Below are 20,870 nucleotides of genomic sequence, written 5' to 3'. Positions count from 1 at the left end.
TTTTGATTTTACATTTCCTGTTCCATAAACATCAGTCATAGCCTGCATGTCCATATGCTGCAATGCTCAAAGAGCAGAAATATACTTTTTCCCCCCATCTATTTCTTACCAAAATAAGACTACGTCTCTTCATGTGCTCTTCCTGAGGAGCGAGTGAACGGAGCGGGCCCTCTGTGTATGTGTGAGGTAACCATGAAAACTACAGAATTATTATAGTAATATCACATCTTTAACATCATCATATTTCTGATCATCATCATCATCAACAACAACAACTTCATCCTCATCGTCAAATCTTCATGAAATCATCTGAGCAAAAAGATTAAAGAGTTAAAAAGCCAAGCGTCATCATGAGGCTGGATATATACTGGTTTTAACAGTACATTACACTGACAAAAATAAAGACTCAAATTATTAGAAGACGCACTTTGTATCATATATCTGTGCATGTTGGGTGAATAAATGTAGAAAGTCAGTCCAGGGCGTCTCTCTTCATCTTTCTCTGTCCTTGTTTCTGAGTGGCGACCTGGTCTTTCTAGGCTCCCAAACAGAGAAGTCTGGGTCTGCATGCGAGAACCCTTTTCCTATATGTGTCTTATGAAAAGGAGAGATTAAAAGAGTGTAAGACTGGAGGAGAGACGAGATGTCTCCGCCCTCTCTCTGCCCAGCATCGTTCCTGAAGAATCCTGAAGAATAGAACCAAACAGTCCTGTTTTATCCCCTTTTTGATCCTTGGTTCGTATCTACCAATTTCCCAAACTATCAGACAAGACTTTGAGTGCAATACTTTAAATACTGCTTTGAAAGCAAAGGCAGAAGAGGGAAGAGGAGTGATCCATTTAAGATTATTGTGACTTTCCCATTTATTCTTCTCCCGTCTCTTCTTTCCATGAGTGAAATATGAGGTCTCTCTGCGTTCCATTTCTCCGTTCACCATCTAGAAGTCCATGGACATGGAGCGCTGCTGTGGGTCAACTATGGTGGTACTGTTACGAGCGCTGTTGCCACGGACACTGAGGGTTCCGCAGGCTCCTGCCATCCCGCCGCCGATCCCTCCAGCGATGCCACTGGGCCCCGCCATGCCCACTCCTCCCACCATACCCATTCCCCCCGCCATCGCCACTCCTCCCGTTATTCCCGCCGCTCCTCCGATCCCTCCTCCTGCAATCCCTGATGCTCCTCCCATTGCTCCTCCCATTGCTCCACCCATGGCTCCTCCTCCCACCACTCCTCCACCACGGCCATAGATTTCACACGGGAGCTCCTCTGCGACACGGTCTTCGATGACCTGCTGGTCGCAGTCGTGAGTCTGTGAGTGCTGCTTGTAGCCGTAGCAGCTCTTCTTGTAGCTGGCGGTGGAGTTGAAAGTCTTCATGGGCGGCGGCTTGGAGAAGTCGTTGTGGTAGGACAGCTCCATGGAGCTCAGGGTGGTGCGGCTGTGCTTCATACTGCCGCCGCCTGTAGCCACCGAGGCCTGCGAGCCGCAGTGGTGCTCGTGGACACAGCGGGACATGGTGGAGGAGCGCCGCAGCTTGTGGAAGCTGTCCAGCTCCTCAGACAGGTCAGCTAAATCGGACGATATCTCCTTGTCCCGTAGAGAGAAGAGCTCGTAGTGGGGCGGGTCGAAGACCTCCTGGAAGCCCGCCTTGTTGAAAACACCGGGCCGGCGAGCTACAACCTTGAAAGGAAGAAGATCCATTCAGACAGTTACATTGTAGTGATCAACAGGCCCCTTCTTTACACAACACGTTCCCACTCCAACTTGTCACAAACAAACAACAAAAACACCAGCTTGGGATTAGGCAACAGAAACAATTAGTTTGCAAAGGTATTTCAAGCCGGCCATGATATTTTCTCTTAACAAAGTACAACGTAAACTAAACATCACTAAAAGAAACTCTACAATACTTTGACACACACACATAACTTGTTTGCACATTAACGCCCCTCTCAAACATTAGCTGCTCAGTGTCAAAAATCTAGAAGCCCTTTCTAGAGTCATTTTGCACAATATTCAGCAGACACACAGGGAGAAATCTACTTTCTTAATAGAGTATCAATAGATCAGCAATAAATATACTTTTTTTTTTCACAGACCCCTGGTTAACAAAAATGGTTAAACCCCCTCCCCAAAATCCCTTTGAAACTCAGCATCTATGATATACTGCATACATTTCTGATAAGGTGTGTGATGGTGTAAAATGTATGGGTGGATTTAGTCTTTCTTCCCCGTCTCCAGAGCTACGTGTGGCCCCACCTCGTCTGGAACCCCACCCTCAAACACAAAGGATGAGCTACCTTTTTCCTTGGCTGCTTCATCTGGACCAGGATAGAGATGATAAGAAGAACCAGAACTATGCCTGATGAGACACCAATGACGGTGCCGTGGGTCTTAGTGATCTGATGAAAAAGCCCATTGGATTGCTTCTCTGGAGTGGGAAAGAGGAGAGAAAAGAAAAGACAAATAAAGACAAATGCATAATAGAAATAGAAAACAAATGTATGAAAAGAATAAATCCCAATTAACCATAATAAGCTCAATTAGTAAAAGTTGACAGAAAGAAGTTGATCACCTTTGCAGTGGTTTTCGTCCCATGGGTAGACACAGTTCTGAACTCCATTGCACACCAGGGAGTTGTTAATGCACATGTTGCTGTGGCAGAAGAATGAATTGCCTGAACAGGGGGCTGCGGGCAAAAGATAACACAAGGAGAGAATGTAATTCAGTCTAACAGTACTGTGAAAAGGACCTGAAGCTATTTTGACGATGATAACAATAAAAGATCAATTGGCTGTAGATATCGGTTGAAGCATGTAATAAAAGACTAGAGAGGTCTCATAAAAGACACATTTCCTGCAGACACAACATCAGGGGGCAATAAGGGGAGGAGATGGCAGCTTTGCTGCACTGCAGCCTTCATATCGAGGGAGTTTGAGAAACAGGAGAGGGAGGGTAGAGGAGTTTCAAAACTGGGGGTAGGCAGAAAGGAGAAATATGGAAAAGATGAAGAGAAAGGCAGGTGGTGGTAAAAAATGGCTTCCTGTGGTGGAAGTGGTCAGGCTAGTGCCGTGAGACATCCCACATTAAAGTGACTGTGTGTGAAGGCTGCGATGGCAGAGAAAGAGATGACAGGTAATTGATGCTGGCTGCTGGGCTCCAGAGATCAATGCACTGCCAGTCAGGAGGAAGAGCTGCAAGGCTCAGGGGAGATGCAGATGTCTGTGTTTTGGCAGAGACAATGTGGGGCTGGATTGGAGCTAGAGATGGGTAATGTGGAAGTCGCTTGAAAAGCTGTGGCATAATATTTCTTATGTGTTCGGTAGTTCACTGTCTGGCGCAGGGTGCACCGCTCTAGAGTCAATACTGTGTTGTGGTTGTTTTTCTGCTTTGATATATTGAGGGGGAAACAAGAATCAAAACACAGATCCCCCAAATAACAGGTCAACATGTATTAAAACGATCAACTGAGCTGTTGGCCATGTTTATTAGTTTAAACTTTGTATTCATTAACATTGAATACAAAGCTATATTAGTCCTGGAGATGATACCCAAGAGCTAGACTGGTATGATGTTCAATGCTTTGGTAGGTCAAAAAGACAACATCTTTCTGAAAACATCCCCTGATTAAACTGAGCTGCATGTTTTTGATGTAGGCTGTAGAATCACATTTTCTAACTAGCTAAAACAGCATTTTATGATCAAATTATTTTGTTCAACATAGATCCAGGAGATGACGCCAAAACAGGCCGAATCTGAGCCACACAACCTCCACGGTATCAAAGACGGACTGACTGATTAGATTAGATTAGAACACTTTATTAATCCCCACTGGGGAAACTCATTTGCCACTAAAAATTCATACAGACAACAATAGACACAGTCCAGAGCACAACAGATGAGAAACACACTACAAGGAACAAACAAAACCAGAAGATGCCCCATATGAGTGTCATATGATGAGTGTCAAACAAGCACGTCTTCTGTACATCCTATTCAGACCATCTCTTATGGCTTGTTTACTCCTCCAAGCGGTCCTCAACCAGCCCCTCAGACCACAATATTGGTCACTTTCTGAGTCTGGATCCCAGCTGAACAGACTGTGGTCAACTCCACCGGCTTCACTCACTGCTCCGAGGTCCACTGTGACGAGGGCTCTGAGCCTCCATGACTCCTCTGCCTGAGGGTTAAATCATTTTGACAAAGGGGCATGTATATATGTGTATAATATAGTGTGTGTGTTGTGACGGAGTGTCCACTCCATCCATCTCCCTGTGAGCCTGTAGATGGGGTCGCTCCCCTGACACTGGGATCACTTCCAAATCCATTATACGTGTCCCGCCTTCAAAGTGTAGCGTCTCACAGGGTATCAACAACGCTTCACTCACTCACCCTTACCCTCCTCCACACCCACCCACACACACACACACACACACAAACACACACACACACAACTCTAATCTGAACATATGGCTGTGGGTGTGAGTGAGTATTCAGTAAAGTCCTAATATGTCTGCTTTACATGTCAGAAGATTATAGCACATTGAGGATGATGGAGTGCAGAAGGCAAAACTCATCTTGTTCTCTGAGTGACGAGGATTAATGGTTCCCTCTGACCTCCAAGTCAACTCTCAGCCAGTCGCTGACTCTGACCAAATAAAGTTTGGGAGGTACTCAAGAGGCTTCAGACTTCCCGGAGAGGAACTGTGTGATCAGAATTAACGAGGATCCAAATGGTCTTAAGGACTCGGAGTGAAAACCCAACCCCTGCTTAATATAGAAAGCTATTAAATTATGACTGCAATGGTTATGGGTTTGCTGATGAAAACAACATTAGCATTCGCCCAGGGTTTGGGAAGTGTGCAGGAGAATGTGACAATTAATATCTCAGACTATTCAAGCATTTAATGAAAATATTACAGTGTGCTAACAGAAAAAAACTGTTTCCTGCATGGCCTCTGCTACTTTCTGTGAAATATTAAAAAGCATCTGTTAGAAAGTTTCTTGTCCTTCAGAAATGATGAAGCTTAGTGTATAATTTGTTCTAGTATATGCATTAACCCTACTCAGCTTTTCTTTTCACATAAAATAGATAAATTCCTATTTTCCTGTGGTAAGTGGCCTATAATAGGCACAGTATCATACTGCGACATGCGTATAAAAATGATTTGATGCTTTCAGTAATTTAAAAATGCCGGAGTAAATAATTGGTTTTCTCATATCTGTGCTCTAAACATGGCCCAGTGTAATTAGCTTTCCATGCTGAAACGACACTTGACACACCGTGTCTGCTGGTGACTACTGACGCAGACAGAATGCAGGACCTCATAAATCAACTGTTCTTGGGTCTGTTTTCTGTGTGTGGGTGGATGAAGCCGCCGCTGTTGCAGTAAAGTGATGCCGTGCTTTTGGTCCATTACAGAGAGGCACAGTCACAGGGGCAAAGGAAACAGAGCTCTGTCTAGTAGTGATCTCCATTCTTCTAAACACAATTCAGACCAAACCGCAACAAGGCCATGGAATCGGATCTACCTCTTATCACTAGTTGCGGCGTCTTGTTTGGTCACAAACTCATACTTTGAATGAGATACAGGCCAAACAGATAAACAGAGAGTTCAAAATCCATCAGTTTCACACCGAAGAGGCACTCTCTCTGTTGTTGTTGTTGTTGTTGTTGTTGTTGTTGCATTAAGAAAGAGCCACAGAGAGCCACAAACAGAGAACATGAAGTGCTAAGCACATATAATATAATTCATGAAAATGATATAAGGCAAGACGTAAGAATGATTCAACAGATCTGGTGGAAAGAGATGTGACAGCAGGATCAAGGCTATGTGGTGAAGAAGAGGGGTACTCACGGTCAACAAATGAGGTGAAGAGCATGCGGAATCGGCTGAGGCGGCTCTTCTCATCCGCCCACATTCGCACGACTCCCACGCCGTTATCCAGCATCACATCGTTGGCCACTGTGCTACAGAACTTGGCCTTGAGGTTCTCGATGGCGCTGCTGCCGTCGTACACGGCCACAAAGTTCTTCTTGCACTCGTTAGAGTGTTCCATCTGGTACTCCATGAAGCGCAGGTAGATCTGCAGATAGACCGGAGATGCAGATCAACGTGGAGGCAAAGGGACGCCAGAGCTCCACAGCAACCCGTGATTGTTCGCTGTCTAACTTTAGCCAGCAGCTGGACTCTTTATGAACGCAAAATACACAGAGAATATTACATGACACACCGTTTTCTCTGGACCCAGGACCGAAAACCGATAGATAATTGAGAATTATTTAATTCTCATGGATCATGGATTCTATTTAACCTGGTGCAGCATTTACGGCTCTCGTCCAGCGGTCCAGGAAACACGCCGACCAATTCCACGCATTGAAAATCACATATGTGTATCCTGTTAGGTGTCGCCCTCGACTCGAGTGCCATATTCACACGCATGGGAGCGACAGGAGAGAGACCCGATAGATGGAAAAAGTTATTTCACCTGGCGCTCCAAAAAGAGAAATGTGGACAGCTTCACCAGAGCCTTTAACCAAGAATGTACACACTCTTATATGTTTATTGTTCCCACAACCAGTTCCAGAGCAGTATGTCTCATACGTTCAGCGATATTAAAGCAGCGATGTGAAGCCACTGTGAGACAAAGCGCAGATCTTTTGAGCAAACGTACCGAAGAGCCCAATATGATCAGAATCCTGACACATGCCCAACAATAATGTAACAGAGGAGAAATGAGCTGAAAGAAGTGGTTTAATAACCACAGATAAAATCCCTGCACACACATTTCTCTTTTTAGATGACGAGAATATAATATCTTGGCTCTTTTGATTGATTAATAAACTGAATTTAGAGCTGCAGGACAATTCAGTACATTTTTTCTAAAATTAAGTACTTTATTTTAAGTCACATTTTTCAAACGCTTTCTGTTTTAGTTCCAAACGTTATTAATAATAATATAATAACAGAAGATAATGCATGTATTATTAGAGTATGTATTATTTATAATTATTCCAGTTAAATTGGGAATCTGTAATAATACATATTGTTTAGATCTTTCTTTATTTAATTTGACAGTTGTGGACGACATACAGAAGTTAATACAACTGTTGGCTACTTCAATACATATGGCAACTTCATACACTTATAACTTGCTACTTTAGAAAGGTCGGTCTTTGAATAATAATTGTGACGGTGCTGCCTGCTCCGTCTCCCACATCCCCTCTCTTCTCTGAGATGTGACTCAATTTAGAGAATACCACTGAGGGCTCGTGAGCTGACTCTGCACCTCCTCCGAACATGCAAGAGTCTGACCTCAGACCGCAACACTAGTGGTGTGCTCGGGCCGCCCTTATGAAGTCAGGACTGATATTCTACTCACTTAAGATTTGACAGGTGGAACTGATAGTCGCGACAAGCCATTCCAGTTAGCGAGCATGTTCGATAGGAGCTGGCTCACCATAACGAAACGTGTTGTTGTTAATTACAACTGTGCTTTTGTTACTATCAAATGTCAAGATGTCTTTTGGGAAGAAGATTTAAATAGACCTCTTTCACTTACTTTCTTTTGTCAGGACAGGAAAAGCACAGCTGCTGCTAATGACATTAATGATGAATCTGTTCTATTGTGTCAGTGACAGTGAGACAGCATGCACAAAACATAACAAGGCCCCGAAACCGACGCAGCTAAAAATGGAATTCAGCCATTGTTATTTGTGATTTACACCAGTGCTTTTCCTACCGAGGCACATCTAACTGCCTTTGTTAGTCAGGCCGACTACACAGCCTGTGGTGTGCACCTGCCTGCCGTTAAGTTATCCTAAGCACATAGGAGTGTTACATTTCAACCTGCAAAGTAATTAGAAAATAATGACTCTAAACTGTTTGAATAAGTCAGCGGTAATTACATGAGATCTCAGCCACAGGGGGGAAGAAAACTTGGATGAAACTTCAGCACATTTAGCACACAGGCTCCTGTAACTATGCAGCCGTTAAGGAGCTGCTCTTATAATGCTGCTGAGTGTGCTGCTCTGCTCCTTCTGCTTCGTCGGACTAATGGATCTGGCCAGGCAACTCGGTGCTGCTGCTAAATTCAGATCCTCTTCACTGCTGCCTCACACGGCATACGCAGCTCTAGAGAAATGACTGTGGAGACTAATCTGTGCGTGCGAGAAAGAGAAGTCAGGTAGAGCATGTGTGTGTCAGTCATGAGTGAACGTTTACCTGTGTATGCATGTAATATTACATATGGGTGTAAAATGTGTATAGGTAATTGCGCACAGTACTCCCATGTGACATATATTCCATGTGAGTCATTTGTGACTGTATGCATCTGCAGTTTTCATTAAAAAAAAGTCCATGAATTTGTGTGTGTATGTGTTACAGTATATTGTTGTGGCGAGTGAGTAGTATAGGAGTGTTGTTGATGACTCATTTAGTCATGAGGCAGCGCAGCACTAAATCAAAGCTAGACAGGTTATGGTTGTAATTTCAATGGGGTGTCAGATATTCACTCATAAATATCAGAAATTATGGGAACACATAACTGGGCTTTTCGGTCTCAGCTTGAAAATGTACTTCTCCAGGGCGACATTTTTCCCATGCTGCCTCTGTGTATTTGCACTGCTTATACCCATTATGCATTCAATTACACTCACAATGCAGACATGGCCACTGGGAGGCTCTCTTCTCAGTGACTGGAGAACACAACTACATTCGTACAGAATAATAAGAATATGGATTCTCTATTGAAACGTGCGCTGACGAGCTGCAAAGGAACAATGATGTGAACACAGAGAACAATGTCACGGTGAAGTGCAACTCTACTAACAGATAGTACACACAGAGGGATTCGGAGCATCTCCCCAATTCAACTCTGTTTACACTGCAAGACTTCATGGTTCATTTCCAAATTATGTCTCAGATTTCTTTTCTTTTTGGATGACTATTCATATCTGGGATGGATTGCATGTGCGAGATTATATTTTGTATTACTTGCAATGCGGCCCAGCTTAAAGTGGAATAAAAAGCAGCTTAGAGTGGAACAAAAAGCAACTCCATGCATTTTTACCCCATTTATACCGATCACAATAATAATAAAAACATCAGCAATTTGACCGAAATAAACATTCAGCTTTCGAATGCACTCAGAGGGATGTGCAACCACACATTTTAGAGTCTACAAGGGTAGTGAAACGGTAGAAAATAACTGAGCTAAGTTGTTGATGATGAATCAGATGTCCTCAAATATTGTTCAGTCTATCAGTGGAGCGAGTGGTAGCGTCTAAAATAAAGATGAGATGAATAAAAGTCCTTGAGTACTGAAATATATCGTGAGTTCTCTGTATGTTTTAATATGTTATATCATAACTACTTTGAGTATGTAAAGAGGTGCATTTGTAGCTATTTTGAACTCTGAATTCAACTTCTCATTGAAGGATAGGATAGAAGCAACACATGTTATTATTTCTTATGATTAATACGGTCCTTTGAACTGACCTTGGACTGAGGAGGAGCCCTTATGGTCCAGATACAGTCCAGAGCATCACCAGGCTTCACTTTCTCCTCCTCCTCCACCTGACTGGAGCGAATAACCCCATCCCATCCGCCGATTTCAAACTGACAGTCTGTACAGAGGAAATGTGGTGGAAAGAAGAAAAAAGGGAAAGAAAGAAAGAGTAAAAGGACAAGGAAGGTGAGAAAGGGGTCACAGGGAGGTACATGAGAGAAGTAAGACAGAAAAAAGAGAGGAGAAAGAGCACAGGATAAGGAGGGAAAAGGGGTGAGATGAGAAGAGGAGCATGACAGAGATTTTGAAGGGAGTAAAGGATTTAAGGTGGAATTGAAGTGAGCACAGCGGATGAGGTCAAAAGGACAAGAAGAGGACATAAAAAGGTAGAACAACCGGGAGGGAAGATCAGGATGAAAGAGTTGTGTGTTCCTTCATGTGTTTAAATTAGTGCATGAGTGTGTATGTACATCATCTCACTTCATGTAAAACCGTGTGCTTATCAAGGTACATGTTCACGTTCAGCATTCACGTCAGAGGCAGAGATCGCCTCCGGTAAGCTTCTGAGCTAAGAGAAGCTCTTCAAAAAGGATCGAACACAAATCGGCGAAATACTGAAGAGCTTACCTGGGATGGGATTTAGCAGTCCGCCCACGTGCAGATGGAAATCAGGGTCTGAAATGATAAGATTTGGGAGGCTCATTACTCTCAATCCACACAGCAGAAATGGATAAGCAGAGAACACAAGATAAAATCCCATTAAGCCAGGCCAGATGAAGCAGAGAGGGGTCTGAACCAGATCCCGTGATTAATTAACATATCTAACCCAAAACCGTTGATGCATACAGAAGTCAGCTTAAAGAATGTGAGATTGCACTGTGGAATTACAGAACATTAACTGCCAGTATACAATGTGGGTGTCCCTACCTGCAATGAAGGTGTACTTAATGCGAAAGCCCAGGCCTTCCAGCTCCTCGTCGCTGGTGAACTTGATCCACATGAAGCGCCCCGTTGATGTAACCAGGCCCGGGTTCTTTCCCCCACAGAAGCGATCAATGAGCGGCGAGAACCCGAATGGCCCATCGCGGATTTCGATGTGATCGAAGCGGCACTCGAATGATGGCTCGATGTAGTAATTCTTATCAAAAGCTAGCTGAATCCTTTGTCTAGGAAGAGCTTTGGACGAACAAGGGAGTGGGGAGAGAAAGGAAACAAAAGGGGATGAATCCACGACAGGAATAAAATGAAATCTTGCTTTTGCAGGACAAAGAAAAATCTGGATGGTATTTGAATGCATAAAGTAGAGTCAAATATGAGTTAATCTGGATTTTGAAGTTGAACACTCTGTTCTTTCTAACCTTCTAACCCCGTAGTTGACTGTGTGGAGAGAAAACTTTTTAGAAGCTGGCTCAGGCTTAGGCAACGGGTATTATAGCAAAGCCCCTTTTCAAACATGGAATTCATCAACTTGCTGATGTGATCTTAAAATGATGTATTTGTCATTCAGACATACAGTAGCTGACTTGTATGTAAACGTCCCCTACGGCTTTAATCAGCCACTGACTGAAGAAAAAAAACATCACCGAGTTAAAACGGCATCAATAGAAAGGAAGGAGAGTTGTTTGTCTTCTCACAGAATGCATCACGGGTGAATATTAAAAGGTTCCTTGCCATTGTAAGCACAGGGGACACTCGCCCCACTTACATGTGCTTCACATGTCCAGCGTGTTGGATGAACCAAATGAAGTACCTGCTCTGCCTTCCAAGTAAGATTTCTGCCTCGATGCTCTCCCAAACCATCGGTTTGTGCTTTCCAATTGTGGTTGACAGCATTATAAGTACATCACTGCATCTATGGACTTTGCATGCATAACGCATTAGAGAGCAGAACAAGATAACCACTATAGTTTTCTTTACATTTAACAAACTCAATGGTACATATCCCCATATGAATCGTATATATGCACACACGCATACACACACCGAGACACAGTCTGACATGTCAGCACTGCTATCTGAGTGAATGAATCCAGAACATTGCAACCACAGCAGGAACTGCAGTTCACAAGTTCACCTGTCATGCAAATCCACAGTATGTATATACACTGCATGGCCCAAGCTCTTCAATAACGTCTCTCCCACACACAGAGGAAGTATTTAACAAGGGCAATTCATGGCTGCCTCGGGGAAAGAATACTACAAAATAAAAAAGATGCTGAGGGTGGGGCTTTGAATCATCTGTGGCACGGAAAAGCCGAGCATGCCCCGTCAGAGAGAAAAAACAGAAAGAAAAGAGGGCAGTCCATGTGTACGGTACAGTGTGCGACTGGATTTGTGTCTCTGAGACAGAATGTTCTCCCTTTCTGCTTGAGCGAGCAGTTTGTACGTCTGCACTTCCTGCTATCAGTGTTTTCATTCCCTGGTGCGCAGAGTCACACACACACACACCCACACACTTAATCACTCGATCTATTGAGCTGATGAACCAGTGGGACATGACATAATCAATGAATCTCACTAACCACTAATTATGATTACAAAGCTATTTGATTAGAACTTGTGCCAAACATCTCTCCATCTTTGAGAGGCAGAATGAAAGGCTGAACACTCGGATATGACCAAGGCCATTCAGACCAAATAATGGCAAACGATAGGTTCCGTCTGTTGCCCTGCAGACCCACTGCGATGTACTCTTGCACACACCAGCCCGGCATGCAGTCACTTCTTATTTATCAACAACAGGTCTGGGCTTGATTTGTCCACAGGGGGAGCCCTTGAGCCATGTGTGGAATATCTCCTCCACCACCACAAGCCAGTACCATTACTGTCAGTACCACACATGTCTCATGAATGACTGTACTTTTAACTTCATGGACCGTTCATCAATTTAGTGCGAAAAGCAATCAAGCAATATCCAAGACTGTATCTCCAATAGCTGCTAATGACGCCACTTGCATTATGTGTCCCGTGCGGCATGCCACCAGATTACTGATGGGAGTGGTATTTCTGGAAAACACTAAAGCGGCGACAAGGACACCGGTAATTCAGCTATATGCCACCAAAGCTTAGCAAATGTTCATCTGTATTAGCTTCCATTCAATAGTGGAGTCTGCTGGCACACCCTGCCAATAGAAATGAACATAGCACTACACTGATTAGGCCAAGAGTCAGGGGCTACCCACAATGCGCCACTCTCCATCATTTTCAAAGGGTTATTATCTGTGGGGTGAAATAAACTCAGGATGGCTCATTCGGAGAAATGTCAAGCTGATTGCCCGCCGGCGAAGGAACAGAAAATCAGATAGGGGCGAGGTTATATAAAACAATGTCAGTCAGACTAATGACATTCACTGCAGGAGGCAATATGCTGAAAGGCGGGGAACTGTGTCAGCTGTTCTGACGACAACAGCTACCGAGCAGAAGATCAAGTGCTCAAATGAAAAAGAAGGAGCCTGCTTTACCTTCCAGGATATAAACACACTCCTTGTTGGGCGGGTAGGTGTTGGGGTAGTTTGGCGACGTGAACACCCCGCCATTGATGTTGCGGACCCACGTGCCACAGTCGTTCTGGTTGGGGCTCTGGCCACCATGATCGCTTGGGGAGTCTTGAAGCAGAAAGGCAAAGAACAGACGGACAGATGGGTTATTGAGTAAGGGGATCAATGAGGGAACGATTGGAAGGCAGGGAGAGTGGGGGGAGGGTTGGCGGGACAGAATTAAGTCCTATGATTCAAGGAGAGATAATGCCCCGTATTTGGGTGAGACAACATTAATGGAACAGATGAGCATTTGAGCTGTGGCTTACCTTTAGTTCTCTGTGCCAGAGCGAAACCCTCTTCTATTAGAAAGAAGAGTATCCACGCTGCAAAATGGAGATATAACACATTAGTCACAGGTGACATAATACTGCATCTATATCCCCGTGTTCTGAAATGAAAACATGGGAATAAATGTAACAGCTGCAGAATAAGTAGGCGTGTGATCGGCTGCAATATTGATTTCACCTGGCCTTGACAAATAACAAGTTAAATATAGATCTAGAATATTTTCAAGTGAATCTCTGGTTGAATTGGTACATTTTAAAAATGCAGTGCCGAGGAAGAGCGAGGAGAGCTGTGAGGGAAAACACAAGGTATATGTGCATTCATGGTATAATTATATAATTTTCAACACAAAGGGAAAATATTTCTAGGATAATTAATATAGTCTAATGTAATAGTTTCTTAAACATAATATGTAGGTGCTGGAGAACTGCAGAGACACTTGCAATAGTAGTAGTTTAGTCAACTGTCAGAATGAGCAAATGCAGCAGCAGCAGTACTACTACTGCTGCCATTAGTAGATAGATATAGCAAGATTAGTGAAGGTAGTCAAAGCAATAGAAGTAAATGAACAGCAGCTGTGCAGAGGGAATTAGTTCTCTACAATAGCAGTAGTAGCGGGTGCAGTTAGTAGTAGTTTATTAAAGAGTTATTTTTTAACCATCAACCTTCATCCAAACCACAAGACTTCAACCTGCTAATCAGCAGCTTCTAGGCAACAGATACATGACGCATTGGCAGAAAAAACAGGATTACAGGCTCCAAGGCTTACAGCACCGGCAAGGAGAAACGGCTACAGACAATAGGTGAAATATGTTGTATTACAATGATATCTGCACTGGGGGCGAGAACGCGTTACAGCTCCTGACACTGTCTTGCTCTGATAAGCCACTGTAGACCTGATCCCCTCTGAGTTCATAATAGGTTGGCCCGCTCACATCGAATTAGAGAGCGAGCGAGAGCCTGGCACATTGCATAATGGCACCCAGGAAGGAGGGATGAAAAAGAAAGAGAGGGAGAGAGCAGGAAACAGAGAGAGAGAGGGGTGAGGTGGGGTTTAATGAAGAAATATATATGGTTAACAACCGCACCAATGAGCATGCATGTACGAATGGACTCGTTTTGAAATGCACATGACCCCCCCTCAGGCTCCGGGTTCCTCATTACTTGCATCTCCGTTATCTTGATGAAAAATCCTAGGTGGGAGGAGGAACTACCACAGGCACTTATAGAGAACAGACCACCCAAACGCACTCAAGAACCAAATAGATACGACTCCCACTGACGTTTTTTTTTTTTTACATCATAAGCCAGTCAGTAAATTGTGTAGATGTAAACGCTTGCGGCCCTCAACAGAGCTCGGGATCTTGTCATCCTCTCAAATGCTTTAACAAAATACGTCTCTGTAAGAAACACGCAACGGTGATTTCACCTGTAAGAGCTGTAAACCGAATAAGAGCGGCCTCGAGCTGCAGTGGAAGAAATGTGTACCAAGCATATCAATATTTAAATCAACCTATTAGGCAAAAGTTGCATAATTTATGCGGGCATTTGTAACATCTTTTTTGTAATCTAAATAAATCACAAGCTAAATAAGAGCCGCAGCAAATTGCCACACCAAGATAACTAGTTGTGAACGCCTAAAACGGATGATATATGTACACAGAACGTCAATGAAGAGGCTTTCCAGAAAGCATCTCCTAATATGTTTGCGCTCCCTGTGTCAACATACTGTTCATATACTGTAGGTTGGGTCATTCGTGTGCACCTAAATTCATTAAAAGAAATGTCAATGCAATTTCAATGCATGCACATCCCACTGAAAGCACTGTTATCTGACTTGTGGTCCTTTTTACAGAAGGAGAGGGGAAACGTGTCCACGGGTTGAACCCCACGGTTCTAGGTCACGTCGTTTCATTTTTACATCACTCCTCACTTCCTCTCACGAGCCAAATTGAGGCTGTAATCCGTTTTGTATTTTTTAAGCACAGCCTTCTGCAACACGGGATTAAAGAGGTTTTGGACATGATATTATAGAGCTGATAATGTGGGCTTTTGCTTTATCCCATCTGCCGTAAGTCTAAATGACTACTGCTACAAACCAGCCACCGGAGACATTAGTAGCCTATAAACTAGCCACTTAATGAGGCAACGAGTGGGCCCAACGTTGCTCGAGGAAAGGTGCTGATAAAGCTTCATATTTAAAGTCCATAGAAAGATGACTTGCTTTTTTTTCTTTAGGGCGTCATGCTCTCTCACAGCTCAAATTAAGAATGACGCCATTGTGGTACAAAGGGGCCACTTGAGAGCTAATTAGGCTATCACACGACCGGGCGTTTGCGTATATGAATAGTTAGGGTAACTCTGTAGTTTAGGCCCTAACCAGTGGGTCAGCTAATGACCCCACGAACAATTGTTTATTTATTTATTTACAATGATGTACCTGTTCAGGTTTCACCCCAAGCTAGCTGCCGCAGTGAAGTGTCCACAGCAGGCACCGGGAGCGCTCCACTGAACGCATCACCAGTCGTGTCCGGCCGTGGCGAGCGCGCGCCTCAGATGCTTGAAAAGCGCGAGGCAGCTGTGGCTTGCAGCCGGACAGCACGCGCGCGCGCACGGTGTCTAGCTCAGAACTTGTGGAGCTTCCTTCGCCACGGAGGGGGAACCGACCTTTTGCAGGACGCTACATTGCGAGTAGTTTAGTTTGAAGTGAGCCGCCGTTTGTTGAATCCTTCGAAGTGACATCGTGCCACCTATTTGGAACGCGCTTCTTTCCGTGGCCACATTTCTGTGATGACACGATGCTTTTTGTATGTAGACGGTCCAACTGTCCGCTTGTAGGAAACACTTTAATGCAGGATTCCGAATTGTATTTGACCTTTGCTGTCCATTTCTACCATTACACACAAAGGCCGGTGTTGGCACACCTCGCAGTGCCCAAACGGCTCAACCTCTGGTCCTGGTCCCTTTTAACATTACGCGCAAATGGCTCAGCATACGGGACCATCAGAATGATGGATCCTCTTCTTTTTTCTCTCCATTTGATTGATATGCTCAAAACTAACACGCGACGTTTTAGGAACCATTTAGTGTGGGGCTATTTTAGTTTGTGTTCGTATTGTTCAAACCAGCCAGACCTCACCAAACTCAGACGAACCTCTCTGGCTTTTTGCTGAATCTTAGAAAATTGGAAGCAGAACAGAAGATGCTGTGACTTGAATTGGGCAGCCAGGAGTTAATGGCGATGTCGACCAGTGATGTGCAATACAACAACCTATTTAAACAGTCACGAGAGGGCAAGTTAATACCATAAAGACCAATAAATAATAGAGAGAGAGAGAGAGGTGTAGCACTGCGCGGTGGAAGATGAGTCAGTTTGCATTATATCGCCTTTTAATTAGCGGTCTAATTTTCAAGAGAAATGTATTTAAAAAATGTGTGAATCTCAATCTGTTCTCAAGCAGATCCATAGTGAGGATTTCTATAATGCCCACTAGCTCTGGACGTGTTGAAATCCACATCACCTGCAAAACCAAAAACATCCTCCGTGCTAAAAAAATAAAAAAATAAAAAAGGAATAAAAAGAAGAAAAGGTAAAGAGGTAGACACATTTTAATCAAAGCATTAAAACCAACTGTCGGTTCTTTCTGCCCAATGGACCTTGACGCGCATCGCGGATTCTCGAGCAGCTCGTGTCCAACTCACCTCTGTGCATTTCCTCTCACGGTGTGATTCCAACCCAGAAACACCTTCTTTTTTTTTTTAATCTGTTTTTGTTAGAGGGGGGAGGGGGGGGGGGTTTACTAAAAACGCCCTCCTATTCTGTCCATTTTAGGGTTCCACGGGGCTCTTCACGAAATCCAACTTTTCTCTGACAACCGTAAATCCATTGCGCAGAGAGCCACGCTCCGAGGAGGGAAGCGGCACCGAACTCCCGTTTGGCTGGAGGATGAGCTGCGAGCCTCTCAGCCAGCCATCATCACCGAGAACTACGGTGGAGATGGCATGTGGATGGGTGGACTGATCCAGGCGGGCTTGACGCGCTCTAGGAGAGGTAGGTATCCAAAAGACGCATATGGATGGGTGGTGTATGGAGAGAGACAGAGAGAGAGACAGAGAGAGAGAGAGAGAGAGAGACGGAGGAAGAGGGGAAGGAGGAGAGTCCGCCGCTGTCTGCTCTCCGTCCGTGTCTGAACTAAGAAATGCTCCTGAACGAGGCTCATTTAAGCCGTGGGCGCTGCTTACATCAATGAGTGGCTTGTCATGAGCACATAGTGAATGTGCACGCGAGGAAGAAATCCAGTTTCCGGTCGTTTCTTTCAAAGTAAAGCATAGTGGCAAACTTTTAAGAAATAATGCAGGCCCTCAACGAAAAGAATAAAACATACATGGCACTATAGAACAACATTGTGATGAGCTACTTTGTCTTGTCTTCAGTGAACTATTCGGGATGTACTATCAATAATTTGATGATATTCCTGGTAAAACAAAAATGGACAGGTTGCAAATGAAGACTGGTTGATAATCCATGAAGGGAAATCGCTGGATAATTAGTCTTTTATTAAAATAAAACAAAATACAATCAAACACATTTGGTCTATGGTCTATTTAGACTATTTTGCACAGGTTTTGTGATGAATCAAGGCCTCACACTGTACAATATAGTTCTTGACTCTGTTGTGTGGTGTCTGTAACAGGTTTGAGTCTCGGGCAGGCACCAAAGAGGCAACACACACACAATTGTGAGGGTAGTAACCGTTTTTATTGATTTGTCACGCTTCTGGTAGCGACCGATCCGGGCCTCCTCTACCCGCTCTCCCCCCTCTCCAACTACTCCTGTTCTTATATGGAACACAGAATATAATTGATCCCAGGTGAGGCTCATTTACACATCATGACACTGTTCCCTGAACCACACCCCCGCTCCACCCACTCTGCAGCTGAGCCTAGCCACACCCTGCTGCCACAGTGTCCAATGGTGGAAAGTAAAGTTTCATCTCGCATGAGAAGCTGGCACCAAACCAAAGATGTCAAATGTAAACGCTGCTTTCATCTCTTTTTGTTTCGCTTATGAAAACTTGTTTTCTGAGCGAGCAGCGTGATCCCTAAACACTGCTTGAAATATAATTAAACATAAACATTCAATAAGTAACTCTTTGTACTGCTTTCATGGTTTTGACGTTTTAGTTATGATGGTGGACACCTGTTAAAAGGTCTTAAAGCCTTAAAATCCTTATCAGGAAGGGAGGGAACTGTTGAGTTAGCCAGTTAAGTATTGAGTAGTTACCACTACTCAATATACACAATGTGTTCCAAGTAACGAGTGTTACCTGCTTACATTCAGGTTTACCTGTAAGTCCAGGTAGTTACAGAATGTGTCTGTCTGTAGTTGTTAACGAGTGTTACCTGCTTACATTCAGGTTTACCTGTAAGTCCAGGTAGTTACAGAATGTGTCTGTCAGTAGTTGTTAACGAGTGTTACCTGCTTACATTCAGGTTTACCTGTAAGTCCAGGTATTACAGAATGTGTCTGTCTGTAGTTGTTAACGAGTGTTACCTGCTTACATTCAGGTTTACCTGTAAGTCCAGGTAGTTACAGAATGTGTCTGTCTGTAGTTGTTAACGAGTGTTACCTGTTTACATTCAGGTTTACTTGAGGCAAATGAAAGGGAAGTTAGAAACTGTCTCCATTGAGCGAGTGTGTGAACGAGTGAATTCGAAATAACTATCGACATCTCTCTATTCTTTGCATTATATATTATTATTATATTTGTTCCATTGAATGGTGTATTTGACACTGAACTAGTTCATCTTTATCTCAGTGATCGTGTCCAAATTAGCATAAAATATCACTATGACCCTGAAATGCTGTCTCTTGTGTTATCGCACTCCTTCTGATTGAACCAATCTATGAACTGTCTGAAACAATGGATATCAGGGGGCCCAAGAAAAATGTGCACACATTCACGAAAGTGATGCTCCCCTTGGGGCTTAGCCCCCCTTTCTTTGAATCCTACAAACGCCCCTGTGGTGGAATACTAGCGTTTTAATTGTTTTGAGGGGGTTTCCATGCTTTTATTTTTGAAGCTCACTCGTTTCCGGTTTAATTCTGTATCTCTCTGTCCAGCTTAACACTGCCTGTAGCGCGCACCACCTTCTCCTTGCTTCAAGTCCCCACACCTTTCTGTCTCCCTCCCAGGAAACAGTCAATACTCTATGTATTGATCTCTCTCCCACCCCCACCCCATATCTGCTTTGCATCAGTTGTGATCAGCTTAAAGGCTTCCAGACTCCCATCTGCCATGCAGGGAAGGTTTACTCTCTCCATGCATTATTAAGCAAGGTGGCTCCTGACTAGGGGGTGCCGGGCCCAGAGGGGTCCTCAAAGGGGCCCTTTGGACAATTAAAAGCAGCTTAATTTCACTGCTGCTTTAACTCACTACACATTTAGATAATGAGAGCATATAAAGATGATTAATTTCAGTGGGAATGTCCCTCGAGCTTCCCAGCTACAGATTATACAAGGGGTATTCCCAGAAAGGAGTTTCAGGGGGATACTTCTTAGAATGTTTGTGACAAAATATTATTATTTCACACGTGAAAAAAAAATACAACAGGTTTCGTAATACACAAAGAAAGCAACACAGAGTTCATTTAAGCAGAAGAAACCTTTATTCTCAACCTCATTAAGTAAACACATTTAGTAGCTTGAACAAAATGAAATAAATTACACACACCCGCAATGAATTAATAGTTTAAAAGTGCAAACGGCTTGGAAAGGCTCATTCTAGTGAAATAGATATCTGAGCACTTCGCCGGATTAAAAAAAGACAACGGAATATAAAAACCACGACTCGACGCCGGCTTAGAGGAGAACGCCTTCTTCAGCAGTTCAACATGAAAATGTGTTTGAGACTATTTGCCGAGCCTCGATGCAGTAGCATTAGACATTTTGCAGGATGCAACACAGAAACGCTCTTTTTTTTTTTTTGGCACTCCCACGATGCACTGTGATACAATCCACTGAGAAAAAAAGGACGAATTTGCACTGAAGGCAATTCTTCATTTGAGTTTGTGAGTTAGTTAGCAGAGACATTGTTCCGCAGAATCACGACGTGTGTCCGTATTGTGTTCACTTTGCAGCCAGTTGCTGCAAGGCGGAGATTGATATCACAACAATACTGTTCAGTGTAATTTCACAGGTCATAAAATCTGAAGAATCTATTTACTATATCTCAATAAAATGAAAAAAAAGACAAATGAATCAACTGGACCAAAGACAATGGACAGTAACACAAACACACATGGATTTCAAGTAACATTACATATTTTAAACAAAGGTGTTTCCCTTCCAGTGAATAAACAAAAAGCGTACAATATTCGACTCAATTGTTTCAACGGAAATCTGCGTCATTTCTGTTCTTGAAATGATCCTCTAATAACACCACTGATCGTCATGCTGCGGACTACAGCCGGTCCAAAGAAATCCCTGCTTTGTGTCCATTAGGATTTGCCCGTGTCTCCATGGCCTTGTTGGAGCT

At 43.6% G+C, this 20,870-nt stretch overlaps 2 protein-coding genes across 2 annotated transcripts in view; both read right to left on the bottom strand.

Moving 5' to 3' along the window:
• Window positions 1–694: 694 nt before the first annotated feature.
• On the bottom strand, window positions 695–17,044 carry LOC117726934 (neuropilin and tolloid-like protein 2). Its single transcript, XM_034526923.1, has 10 exons — window positions 17,035–17,044; window positions 13,314–13,370; window positions 12,970–13,113; window positions 10,436–10,684; window positions 10,136–10,183; window positions 9,499–9,626; window positions 5,857–6,085; window positions 2,574–2,687; window positions 2,299–2,429; window positions 695–1,678 (listed from the first exon to the last, which is right to left on the bottom strand). Exons 1-10 carry the CDS (start codon window positions 17,042–17,044, stop codon window positions 938–940), a joined length of 1,851 nt encoding a protein of 616 aa, XP_034382814.1. The 3' UTR covers window positions 695–937.
• A 2,934-nt stretch (window positions 17,045–19,978) lies between these two features.
• itfg1 (integrin alpha FG-GAP repeat containing 1) overlaps window positions 19,979–20,870 on the bottom strand; it is a 114,875-nt gene continuing 113,983 nt past the window's right edge. The window contains exon 18 of the mRNA XM_034559617.1: window positions 19,979–20,870. This exon is cut by the window's right edge and continues 282 nt beyond it. The gene's annotated coding sequence lies outside the window, so the exon portion shown is untranslated.

Source organism: Cyclopterus lumpus, chromosome 3 (genome assembly GCF_009769545.1).
Source record: "Cyclopterus lumpus isolate fCycLum1 chromosome 3, fCycLum1.pri, whole genome shotgun sequence".
NCBI lineage: Eukaryota > Metazoa > Chordata > Actinopteri > Perciformes > Cyclopteridae > Cyclopterus > Cyclopterus lumpus.
The sequence above is the reverse complement of the archived record's forward strand: the minus strand, read 5'-3'. Positions and strand labels throughout refer to the sequence as shown.

What these genes read in the sequence shown, in the direction of transcription:
- LOC117726934 (XM_034526923.1), bottom strand. An exon ending in TAAGTACACCTTCATTGCAG is followed by an intron (nt 10,184 to 10,435) that starts GTAGGGACACCC and finishes TTATCATTTCAG; the next exon opens with ACCCTGATTTCCATCTGCAC. An exon ending in CTTCACCTCATTTGTTGACC is followed by an intron (nt 2,688 to 5,856) that starts GTGAGTACCCCT and finishes TTTTGCCCGCAG; the next exon opens with CCCCCTGTTCAGGCAATTCA.